Source organism: Canis aureus, chromosome 6, assembly GCF_053574225.1.
Source record: "Canis aureus isolate CA01 chromosome 6, VMU_Caureus_v.1.0, whole genome shotgun sequence".
NCBI classification, from domain to species: Eukaryota; Metazoa; Chordata; class Mammalia; order Carnivora; family Canidae; genus Canis; species Canis aureus.
The window spans coordinates 56158659-56172267 of NC_135616.1; the positions used below are offsets into that span (position 1 = coordinate 56158659).

At 34.7% G+C, this 13609-nt stretch overlaps 1 protein-coding gene across 6 annotated transcripts in view; it reads left to right on the forward strand.

The window, feature by feature from the left end:
• Positions 1–13609, forward strand: part of RABGAP1L (RAB GTPase activating protein 1 like) — a 735225-nt gene that overhangs the window by 168453 nt on the left and 553163 nt on the right. For all 6 annotated transcript variants that reach the window (XM_077901749.1, XM_077901744.1, XM_077901747.1 and 3 more), the window contains one exon: positions 3956–4097. In XM_077901749.1, the coding sequence (XP_077757875.1) occupies positions 3956–4097 (142 nt within the window). The remainder of the gene's footprint in view (positions 1–3955; positions 4098–13609) is intronic.

The following is a 13609-nucleotide window of genomic DNA, read 5'->3' on the forward strand; positions in this document are numbered from 1 at the left end:
AGAGGCAGAGACATAGGCAGAGGGAGAAGCAGGCTCTCCATGGGGAGCTGGATGTGGGACTCGATCCCAGGACCTGGGGATCATTCCCTGAGCTAGAGGCAGATGCTCAACCACTGAGCCACCCAGGTGTCCCTCTATTGATATATTCAGTGTTGAAGTATTGTTGCATTTCCCAGATAAACCTCACTGGTTTTGATATATATTTGTAACTATAAGCTATGTTGCTGGATTTTGTTAATATTTGATTGAGGATTTTCGTCTTATTTTTTTATGAGGGATAGTGGTCTGTGATTTTTTTTTTTCTTGTAATACCTTCTTTAGTTTTGGTCTCAGAGAAATGGCCTTGTATAATGAATTGGGAATCCCTTTTTTATATTTCCTTGGAGATTAAAATAAAAAGATTGATTTATTTGAGAGGGGAAGGGGCAGATAGGGAAAAAAATCTCAAGCAGACTCCCACTGAGTCAGTGGAGTGCAATGCCGGGCTCGATCTCACGACCTTGACGTCATGACCTGAGCCAAAATCAAGAGTCACTGACTCTCACACAGGTGCCCCTGAAGATTTTTTTAAAAAATAGCATTGGTGTTGTTATTTCTTTAAATATTTAGTAGTATTTGTCATTGAAATTATATGAACCTGAAGTTTTCATTTCAGAGAGGATTTAACTTACAGATTCAATTTCTTTAATACAGGTTATGTATTTCTTCCTGGATAAGTGTGGATATATTTTTTAGCTTTCAGAGTATTGGTCCATTATATTTAAGCTGTCCAATTAATATGCATAGGGATGTTTGCATTATTCATTTTGATATTGTGATATACAATATACAAATCAATATACAATATCACAGTACAAGTGATATACACTATTTTCCTAGTTACCAGTAATTTGTACTTTCCTTTTTGCTTGGTCAATTTAGCTAGAGGTTTATCATTTTATTGATCTTGGCTAAGAACTACATTTTGGTTTATTGATTTGTGCTGTTTATTTCCTTCTTTCTCTTGCTTTGGGTTATTTTGCATTTCCTTTTCTTTAAGGTAGAAAGTTAAATTATGATTTTGGGGTGTTTGGTAATATAAGCACTTATAGCTCTAAATCTCTACTCACTGTTTAGATGTTCCACTAATTTTGATTTGTTTTATTTTCATTTTTGTTGAGTTCAGAATATTTTGTAATTTAACATTTCTCTTTGACTTTGATCCATGGATTATTTAGAAATGTTACTTTATTTTTAAGTATTTGGAGATTTTTCATATATATTTCTCTTACTGATTCCAGTTTAATTGTATATGCTCACCAAATAGGTATTTTACAATTCAATTTTTAAAACTTTTTTAAAGATTGTGTTATAACCCAGGACGTAGTTTCTCTTGGAGAAAAGTTCCATGTGCATTTGAAAAGGATGTGTACTCTGCCTTTGTGTTGTGCAGTGGTCGATATATATTAGATTTTATTGTTGATGTTCAATTCTTCTATAACCTTGCTATATTTTTATATACGTTTTTTTGTGATTATTGTGAGAAACTGTGAAATCTCCAATTATAAATAAGGGTTTGTCCATCTCCTTCCAGTTTTATCAGGTATTTATATTGTCTAGTTGTTAGGTGAATTTACTTATAAGATGCTTTTGTGTTTTCATTGAATTGATTCTTTTAACATTGTTATGACCTTCTTTACTCCTAGTGATGTTTTTTCTTGTCTGGTAGTCTACTTTATCTTATATTGATATAGTCTCTTCAGTTTTCTTTTGATGAGTGTTTTCATGGTATAACTTCTTCCTCCATTTTACTTTAACTTACCTATATTATTACATTTAAAGTTTTTTTTTAGATAGAATGCAATTCTGTCTTGTTTTTAATATAATTGGACAGTTTTTGTCTTTTAATTGGCATGGTTAGGCCATTTATGTTTAATATAATTATTGATATGTCTGAATTTAGGTCTGTCATTATATTAGTTTTCTGTTTTCATTTCTTTCTTTTTCCTTTCTTTCCAGTTATTTGAACATGCAGTTCGTATTTCATTTTTACTCTATTGCCCTATATAACTTTAGTTGTTGCTTTAGGGATTGAGGTCTCTTGAATATAGTAGAAACTGTTTCTTGAATATAGTAGAAACGCAATAAAATTTGGTTGGCTTACACCTAATAACTTTTCATGGCTGTTTTCTCTTTTTTAATGCAGTAGACAATTTTTAACTTTTATTATTTGCTAATTGATTTGAAGATGCACCTGAAATTTGATTTGTGGTTCAGAATTAATTCTTGAAAACAGTGAATAATTAGTAGTTATATTTTTATAATTTAAATGGATTATAGTATAGGTAGATATTAGAGATAATTTTATCTCCCTTTATGCCTATATTATTCTTGGTTTTTTTTTAGAGTCTAATGTGCTATAAATGTTGAAATAGTAACAAGTGTTATTAAATATTTGTTTCAGTTACTCTGGTAAATGTCTACAGTGTTTAATATACTTTGAATGAATCAACCATGAATTAGTTGATATAGATACTGTGACTCAGCAAAATTAAGTAATTTGTTCAAGACTAACCGTCTTATTAGTAGTGAAATTTGAATTCACATCCAGATCAAGTTGATTCTGAAATTCATGTTTTAGTATTAGACATTCATGCTACTGATACTTGTTGAGTACCTACTGTGTCAGGTACTATATTATTTCTGATTGAAAATCAGTTAAGTCCTTGCCCTTATGATGCTTACTGTCTTATGACAAGACTGCCATTAAACAAATAAATATAATAATAAATGTGTAATTACATCATGGTAATACTGTGAAGGGGAAGGGCAGGGAATGAAAAGTATTAAAACATGAGGAACTTAGCTCAGATATTTTTTAGGAGTGATATTAGAGGTAAAGATATAAGATTGATGGGAGTTAGAAAGGCTATTTTTGGCAGTGAGAAAAGGATGTCCCAGGATCTTGAATTGGAAAAGACCTAAAGGTTCCTGGAGCTGAAACAAGGCCAGAGTGATTGGAATGTAGTAACCAAACTATGGGTATGAACTGAAGAGAGACCGGGGCTAGGTTATCTAGGGCTTTGTAGGCTATGCTAGTTTAATTGGCAATTGCCTTAATTTTTCCTCTTTAGAAAAGGGCTGTTTAAAATGTAAACAATTTGGGGATCTCTGGGTGGCTCAGCGGCTTGGCGCCTGCCTTTGGCCCAGGGCGCAATCCTGGAGTCCTGGGATCAATTCCTGCGTTGGGCTCCCGGTGTGGAGCCTGCTTCTTCTCCCTCCTCCTGTGTCTCTGCCTCTCTCTCTCTCTCTGTCTATCATGAATGAATGAATGAATGAGTAAATAAATAATCTTAAAAAAATGTAAACAATTTATAAAATCTACCTACTTCCATGAATTACTTGATGGATGTAGCTGATATCTCTATCTCAATGCAAGGTGTAGTCAGTCCTAGAAATCTAGCATTACTTATCTGTCTGCTCTAGAATCTGTGGTGTTTCAGGTTTTTTTGATAAAAAGAAAATGTGTACCAAAATGGTTAGTAGATTTCATTAGTTTAAATAATACTAGAAGAATAATGCATTTTTTTTAAATAATGCATTTTTTAAAAAAAGATTTTTAGTTATTCATGAGAGAGACACACACACTCAGAGGCAGAGACATAGGCAGAGGGAGAAGCAGGCCTCCTGTGGGGAACCTGATGTGGGACTCGATCCCAGGATCCCAGGATCATGACCTGAACCAAAGGCAGACTTTCTACCACTGAGCCACCCAGGTGCCCCAAAGAATAATGCATTTAGAATATCATGTAGAAAACAACACACTTAAAAAACTTTCTTAACTTAGGACATGCAGTAGATCAAACATGACATGCTCTTCTTAATTTCAGCTATTTCTGATGAACCTTGAAAATACTATCTTATAGCATTTCCTTCAAATTTCTAATACTAAATAATATGTTTATATCTTTCTCAGTCTGAGGGAAAAGGTCACGCCAATGCTGGAGATGCAATATATGAGGTAGTAAGTCTTCAGCGACAATCTGAGAAGGAGGAACCAGTCACTCCCACTAGTGGAGGGGGTCCAATGTCACCACAGGAGGATGAAGCAGAAGAGGGTAAGAAGTGGTACTTACTCAGTTCTCTCTCTCTATAGAGCTGCTTTACTTATAACCCTCAAAGGGGGGTGTGTGTATTTTTGTCTGTGTGCATGTATGTCTGTGAGGAGTGTGAGAGAAGAATGATAATTATTCCTAGTCTCTCTTACTCTTAGGCTACATTTTGCTAGATGCAGAAGAGATTTTGGTCCATTGGTTCCTTGGTTGTATAGGCTCCAGTGCCACTTATACATTTGTTTAAATTTAACAGCCTCACTTTGCTATTTTGCTTCCTGTTTTATTTCAAATATCTTTGAGGTGTTTAATGAAAACCACCTTCTCTCAAGTGGTTTTAGAATTTTAGTGATAGATCATGCCCCACGGGATGTCTGGGCGGCTTGGCAGTTGAGTGTCTACCTTCAGCTCAGGGTGTGATCCCGGAGTCCCAGGATGAAGTCCCACATTGGGCTCCCTGCATGGAGCCTGCTTTTCCCCTCTCTCTGTGTCTCCGCCTCTCTCTCTCTCTGTGTCTTGCATGAATAAATAAACAAAATCTTAAAAAAAAAGATCATGCCCCACTACTCATTTGATACTATTTAGTTCTGACTTGTTTTTTCTTGTTGTTTTATCATTCTACTACTCAGTTTTTTGAAATAGTGTGATATGTACTCTGTTTACTACATGGATGCCACTGAGAGCTGCTAACCAACCTCACAAGAGTCACACTTCATTTGGCTCTGTGCTTGGTACTCTTCTTATAGAAGCTAGAACTAAATGGCAGATCTTTGCTTGAAGCCCTTAAATTATCTGCTTATAGGGTATGACTAATTAAAAATAAATTTCTGAATATATGTCATCTTTGAAAAAAGCATCTTTCTATGAAACCATTCCTTTATTTGGTTGCCATGCAGATAATGATTATTTTTGGCTAATATTTATTGAGTGTTTATTACATGCTAGATATTATTCTAAGTGTTTAATAAAAAGATGTGAAGGTATAGTTTCTGTACAATAGAATGCACTAATTTTATTTATTTATTTATTTATTTATTTATTTATTTATTTATTTAATTTTTGAAGATTTTATTTTTAAGTAACTTCTGTACCCAACATGAGGCTTGAACTGGCTACTTCCAAATTGAGTCCCATGTTCTATTGACTGAAGCAGCCAGGTGCCCAATGTACCCATTTTAATTGTATAGTTCATTGAATTTTGGCAAATGGATACATCTGTATAACCACCACCAGTGCCATAATATAAAATCTATCCCTTACCCGCCACCCCCACCCCAAATTTCCCTCATGCCCCTTTGCAAGAGTCATCCTTTCTTCTTACCTGTGATCTCTGGTAACCACTGATCTGTTTTCTGTCACCATGTTTTGCCTTTTCTACAACTTCATATAAAAGGAATCATATAGTACAAGTCTTTTGTATATAGCATCTTTCATGTAGCAAATCTTTTGAGATTTATCTATGTTGTATCAGTAGCTGGTTCCTTTTGTTGCTGGGTATTAATTTACTGTAACGATATGCCACAATTCGTTTATCTCATCACCAGTTAATGGATGTTTGAGCTGTTTGTAGCTATTGGCTATTAGGAATAAAGCTGCTAAAAAAAAAAAAAAAAGGAATAAAGCTGCTGTGGATATTTGAGTACAAGTCTTTGTTGAATATCCACTTTCATTTTTCTTGGGTAAATCACCTAGGAATGACTGGCTAGATCTTCTGGTAAGGGCATATTTAACTTTCTAAGAAACCATTAAGCTAGTTTTTCAAAGTAGTTGCATTGTTTTTCCATCCTTATCAGTAGCATATGAGTTAGTTGCTCCATATCCTTAACCACATTTGGTATTGTCAGTTCTTAAAATTTTAGTTAGTCTAGTGGGTGTATAGTGTATCTTGTGATATTAATTTGAATTTCCCTAATGACTCATCATGTTGTTCAACTTTTCATATGGTATTTGCCATTTGTATATCTTCTTGGTCAACAGTCTATTCAGATCTGTTGCCCATTTTTAAATTGGGTTGTTTTCTGATTGAGTTTTTCAGATTTCATCTCACTGTATATATAGATAGATAAAAACCCATTATTAGATATGTTTTGCAAATATTTTGTTCCATTCTGTAGTTTGCCTTTTTATTTTTTGAACAATGTCTTTTGGAGAGCAAAAGTTTAAGTTTTCTAAAGTCTTATTTGTCAGGTTTTTTTCCTTAATGATTTGTGATCCATTAAAAAATTTTTTGGGGGGGGCCTTAAAAACAAAACAAAAAAACCCTGTATTATCTCTTATGGTTTCTGAAGGTCAGGAATTAGGGAGTAGTTTGTGTGGGCAGTTCTGGCTACGAATGTCTTATGAAGAATCAGGTGTTGTCTGGGTATGTACTCATCTTCACTTCACTGAGTGAACCTGAAAGGGGCCCATTCACATAATTACCAAAATGATGCTGTTGGTTGGCAAACAACTTTGTTTCCTCTCCACATAGGCCTCCCCATAGGGGCTGCTTGGGTGTCATTGTGGGAGAATGGCTAACTGCCTCCAGACAGCAATCCAGGAGACCAAGGTAGAAACTGTAGTGCCTTTTATATCCTAGCTTTGGAGTCATGCAACATCACTTCCTAGTATTCTCTTGATCACAGAGTTCAGCCCTACTTTTATTGTGTGACTCTACTATATTCTCTATAACACTCCCAGAAACACTGTTGTAGTCATCTCCTTTCCAGCCAACACAAAGAGGAAAAGACCAGAGATCACATGCAGGATGATTTTGGGCCAGACTTAGAGGCACATTCTTTTCTGGTAAACAAAAACCACAACACTGGTTTGGGAATGTAATTGAGCTATGTGCTCAGGAAGAAAAACGAGGTGTGACAAGTATCTACCAGAAAGTAATTTGAACATGAGATTTCAGGTAATGTCTTACAAAAATGCCATTCTCTTTAGAAATAAAAAATACATGGAACTAGGATTGGGAGAAAACAAAAATAATAGAATGACAGGTGCTACTGAACAGGAATACCTTATTATAATTTAGTAAATAAAAATTCCTTCTATCCACTAACTTAAAAGAAGGTTAACTCACATGGATTAAGTATCTGCTTTGTGGCACGTAATGAATGAATGAATGAATAGATCTATTTTATTTAAATAAATATCTATTAGATATAGATCTAATTTATATTTTACATTAGTCCTGAGAAATAAGTAGTATCATCTTTTTAGAATATATGAGGAAATAGACTAAAAATTTTAGGTAAATCATTTGTGATCAGAGGGCTAATAATAATATAGAGAATCCAAACCTATGTTAGTCTCACCCTAAAGCCAGTAAATTTTCATGACCTATAAAATCAAGATATTCTTCTTTAAACCACTGAATTGATGTAACTCTACTCTCAATTGCTTAAAAGGTAGTATTTTTAATATTACAGACAAGATATTTTAGATCTTTACATATTTTAGGTCATATTCTAGATCTAACATCAAACACCTTGGGTAGAAGACTATAATGCAATATAATATTAAAATATAACATGAGACTCTTATCTTCCAAACAGCATTGTTTTATGTGAAAGCATTTTTGAAGAGTGATTTCAGCATATAAATCAACTAGTGCATTAAAAAAGACCTTTAGATATAAAATATTTCAATTATGTCAGCCTGAAGCCAAACATCCTTCTTTAAAGGACAGATTGTAGAAAAACCTGTTGGAAGCCAAAATATTCTCTTCAACAGAAGTCTTTCAGATACACAAGCACACCTTTATTTTCCATGTATTTTGTCTGACATATTATTCGATGTTATTCAGGGCTTGGAAAGGTATTTTTTGGTTTAGTGGTAATTATTTCAGGGGTGAGGAGATTTGATTTTTTTTTTTTTACGTTTATTGAAGTATAACTAACATACAGTATTTTATTAGTTTCAGGTGTACAATATAATGATTCAACATTTCTATACATTTTCATTGTACACCATGATTAGGGTAGTCAGCATCTATCACCAAATAATGCTATTACCATTTTACCGATATTCCCTAACTGACTGAACCACCCAGGTGCCCCTGTTTGCTCTATTTAAGAGTCTTTTTTCCTTTGTCTCTTTTTTTGTTTGCTCATTTGTTTTGTATTTTAGATTCCACATATAAGTGAAATCATATGGTATTTGTCTTTCTTGGTCTGACTTCTTTCACTTACCATTATACCTTCTAGGTCCATCCATGTTGTTGCAAATCATCAGGGAAATGCAAATCAAAACCACAATGAGGTACCACCTTACACCTGTCAGAATGGCTAGAATCAAACCACAAGAAATAACAAGTGTTGGTGAAGATGTGGAGAAAAGGGAACCTTTGTGCACTGTTGGTGGGAATGCAAACTGGTGCAGCCATTGTGGAAAATAGTATGGCAGTTCCTCAAAAAATTAAAATAGAATTACCATACGATCCAGGAACTCCATTATTGTGTATTTGCCTAAAGGAAATAAAAGCACTAATTTGAATAGACATAATGCACCCCTATGTTTATTGCAGCATTACTTATAAAAGCCAAGCGATGGAACAGCCCAAGTGTCCATGGATAGATGAATGGATGATGAAGAGGTAGTATGTATGTATAGTGGAATATTATCCATAAAAATATGACATCAAACTTCATTTTTCATGTCATTTTCACAGAGTTCTTTAGACACAATTGTGTCTAAATGGCTACTTCAAAATATAAGAAATAGAGGTAGAAGAGATAGATTTGAGAATATTCTGGAGGTAAAATCAAGAGGTTTATAAATTAATTGTATGTCATGAGCAGCGTAAGAGAAGAAAAAGAATCATATTTCAGGTTTCTAGGTTAGGTAGCTGGATGATCTTGGTACCAACAAATGAGACAAGACGAGAAAGAGTGGGTTTTGGAGTAAGGGTAAGATTTATTCTGTTTCATTGATGAGTTTGAATTTGCTGAAATTTAAGTGGGACTATTTTTCAGTTATTAGAAGTAATCTTTAATTGTGAGAGAAGTTTAAAGCTGGACATAAAGGTTTGAGAGACATTGGCATGAGGTAATGAGAATGGCTGAAATTTCCTTGGGGGAAAATGTGGGAGATGCAGGTTAAAAGTAGAAATTAATTGATCACTGACATTTGTAGGGTAGATGAAGGAAGAGAAAGCCCAGCTAGAGGATTGCAGAAAAATGATCAGAACAATGTGAGGAGAACTAAGACAGTGTAGTAACAGAGTGGAGATGTACAAGGTAGGGGTGATGTGCAGCATGGCTCAGGATGAAAGGACCAAAAACTGTTAATTGGTTTTGGTGAATTTTAGAAGTCACTGAGGGTGATTTTACTGAAGTTGGGAAAGAAATCCTGTTATAGTGGATTGAGGAGGAGAGAAGAGTGTTCTTAAACTTTCAAAAAGGTAGTGAGAAGAAAAAAGATTAGATTAAAAACATTGGGTTATATTAGGCCAAGAAAGGGGTAAGAAATTTGAGTTCATCTGTAGTTGGAAAGGGAGAGCTAAAATAGGATTTAGCCACTGAATGCGTAACATGCTTCTGTGTCTTTGCAAATGCTGTTTACTCTGTTTGGAGGCTTTTTCTACTTAAGTCCACCTGAGTAAGCCTTCAACAAAGGCATATTAACCATCAAAAGAAAATAGTAATTTTAGCGTACTGGCAGTTTCTATACTTAGAGATGTTTTAAAATATTTCCTATTTTAAACATTTTTTTAGTAGGTTGCTCAGGCAAGTTACATTTAAAAAGTATTCAATGTGGGATGGCTGAGTGAGGAGCTTGGCAAATCCACTTATCGAAAAGCAATGATAAAAGTCAATAAAATTGTCAAAAATCAGACAGTTCAGGATTTGGGAAAGTGACACAAAATATTGAGAAGCATTTATTCAAGAAAAACCACTGAGCTCAGGTAAGAACAGTCTGTATTTTAGTCCCTGAGGATGCTTCCATTCTGCTCATTCCCACCAGTGGCTTATTGTCATGGTGGGTTTATGAAGGTAGGAAGCTGTGAAAACTAGGAACTTTGCAAAAACAGATCCATAAATACTATGAACAAATTGGTGGTTGCCAGAGGGGTGAGAGGTGGGGAATAGGCAACATGGGTGAGGGGGAGTGGAAGAGACAGGCTTCCAGCTGTGGAATAAATAAGTCATGGGAGTGAAAGTAATAGCATGAGGGGGGCACCTGGGTTGCTCACTGGTTGAGCATCTGCCTTGGCTCAGGTTGTGATCCTGGGTTCCTGGGATTGAGTCCTGCATCAGATTCCCCATAGGGAGCCAGCTTTCCCTCGGCCTATGTCTCTGTCTATCTCTGTGTCTCTCATGAATAAATATATATATATCTATATATATTTATTCATGAGACACACACACATATATATACACACACATACGTATTTATATATATATATATATATATATATATATATATATATATTTTTTTTTTATTAAAGTTACAGCATGAGGAGTGGAGTCAGTGGTACTGTGGTAGCATTGTCTGGTGATAGACCATAGTTGCACTCGTGGCGAGTGCTCCATAGCATATAAAGTTGTCCAATCACTGTCTTGTACACCTGAAACTAATGTAATATTGTGTGTCAGCTATACTTCAGTCAGTGACAGAATAATAGCTTTGTTTTAGCTGCTGGAAGGGGTTTACTTGATTTGGAGCAAACATAGAAATCCCATATTTCTGGAATGTTGTTGGAAATAGTGATTTTTGTGGCAAAAGAATGGGAAGGCCTTTTTTATAAATAGCATGTGGTTGTAGTTCTGGTTGGGGAAAGCCACAGATTGGCCAGAATTTAAACAAAATTTAAGGAATAGGTGGGTCTTCAGAAGACTGTACATATCACTGGTGGTCTGGAAGACTGTGTATGTGTGCAAAGCTGTGCACATACTCAGGAGAGACTAGAGAGAGCCCTACCTAGTCACATGTCTGTGCTGGACCTGAGGCCTTGCATGTGACCGAGTCATGTTTCCAGAGATCTGTCTCCAAAATGGTTTTGCTTTTTTTTTTTTTTTCTATTCAATGGAGAGCAGCTGTGTTCCAAGTGGAGTGAATAGCTAAAGACTGATTCTCCGACCATCAAGCCTTTAGTCTTCTGCTCTCAGCAAGTGTCCACTCCTGGGCTCCAAATCTCAGAAGCCAGAATCTGACCTCTCTCTGACTTTTTCATTTCTTGTACTGGATTATTGTCATTGCTCCTCCCTCCTACACTGTTGTCCCTACCTACCCTGGACTGTGTCCCACATACCAGCCATACACATCCTTTTAAAATTTGTCAGATGATTTACTTCTTCCCTTAAAATCCTCTATTGGCTTTTCATTTCACTCAGCCAAAAGTTCTGTTTAGCAAGAATTACAAAGCTGAATGTACTCTGGCTCCCTGATTTTTACCTTTCTGGCCTTATTTCTCACCACTCCCTCCCTCACAGATGCCACACTTATCCTTTTGCTATTCTTCGGACACACCAGGTGAATGCTTTCCTGGGCTGTAGCACTTGTAGTTGCCACTGGCTGGGACTCTTTTTCTTAGATGCCACATGGTTCCCTCCTTTGCCTCATCCTAATTTTTCTTCAGATGCCACCTTCTCATTGAAATCTTGCCTGCTCAATAAATAGAGTGAATAATAATAAATGAATGAACTAATAATTAAAAAAATAAATGTATTAATTATAATACATAAAATAAATGTTTCTCCTTTTATAATGCCTCAGAATGATTCAGTACTGAGAAGAATAGAAAAACAGAGGCAACACTTTTGGGTTGCATTTGAAAATATGAAAAACATACATAAAATTTTCAATTTCTCATCCTTATGTATATGGAGGTCTAAAGAAGAACAAGTCATCAGATTTCTTTTTCTCTAAAAATTTTTTCACTTCTGTCCTTATTTTTCACTATTTGAGATGTCACCTCGTCTTTTGAAATTCTATTAGCCATAACTTATATTTAAAAAGCTACAAAAGTCACAGAATAGGAAGTAATACTTTTTTTTTAAATAGATCAAGCATTTCATACATTTTCAGTATGCTTTATTATTAGTTCTGTAATTGACATTTCTGTCAACGCAAATATCAAAAGTTAGAGCTGGAGGTGGCATAGAAATGTTTTCCTGCTGGGGGGGAATTGGAGTATTCTTTTATTTAATTATTTTCAATAATTTGCCTGTCAAAGCAAAAGTGGAAGTTCAAGTCACTCTAAATTGTCTTACCTTAACCTGTAATTTAACTAAAAAGGGATTCAGACTTAAAAGGACTAAAATTGCTCTTAATTTCCTGAGAAAGATCTAAAGTAAAATGATTTAGGATATCTTTGCATATTTTTCAACTGCTGTTCAGAAAATGAAGTGTGTTAAAGGGTATTAATTTGAATGCAGAGGAATCTTAGCAGAAAGTTAAATCCATCAATGCAACATTGAAGGGATTATTTATTTTTTATTTTTTTGAAGGGATTATTTAAAAATTACCTTATCACCTTCACATACTCCTACATATTCTGAATTTCTCCTGCCTTTGAAACTTGAGGTGCCCTTGGTATTGCTTCATCTGTATTTCAAACTGGCATTCTGTTTGTTAACCTGAATGAAATTTGTATTTGTATTTAAAACATGGATAGTAAGTTACATGAAGGCAAGAGATGGCAAATACAGTATGATTTCCTTTAAGACACATGCCCAAGTAATTGTAAAAGACCAGAGTTACAGGAATATTAGGTAAGCTTCATTCCTGGTTGTACTTTTTATGTTCAGTTTAATTGGTGGTATTTGTATTTGTATTGGTTAAAGTGCTATCTAAAAAATAATTTCCCCATGATTTAAGTGATTGTCAGCTTGTTTAACACTACTCCTAATTTATTATAACTAAAGAGCAAAATAGTCTCAAACTCAGTCTGAGGCTTATTGTCTCCTAATTTCTTAATTCATAGTCTAATTAGATAAAAGGCATCACAAAGACCTTTTAATGTAGAAACTGGTTTGCAGATGAAAATTCTTTATATTCAAATGAAAAGAAGATGGGGATATAGAAAAGAAATTAGGGATGGAGATCTTGTTTTTTTTTTTGTTGTTGTTTTTTTTTTGGAGATCTTGTTAAAGTCTTGTTTCTTAAGTCTGGGAGGGAACCTGATATGCATTTCTAAAAAAAAAAAAAAGTCTGCTGCCAGATACCACACTACACTTTCAGTAGCAAGGATTTAATTTGCCTGCTTATATTAATTCATTTAATTCTCATATCATCCCAGAAAGGTCCACATTATTACTATATCCGTCTTGCAGATGAGCAAAATATGTTCCAATAAAACCATCTTAGTACATTAGATACTATTTCTTTAGCAATCAGATACTTTATTTATAAAATTTGTGTGTGTGTGTGTGTGAGAGAGAGAAGAGAGGGAAGAGGGGGAGAGAGGGAGGACAGGACTTTATAATTTTTTATTCTTGGATTTTAAATTATCTTTTTCAACAAAATGATTAAAAACATATTTAATAAGGGAAGGTATTTAAGAAAAAGTGAAGGAAGAGTGTATTAGT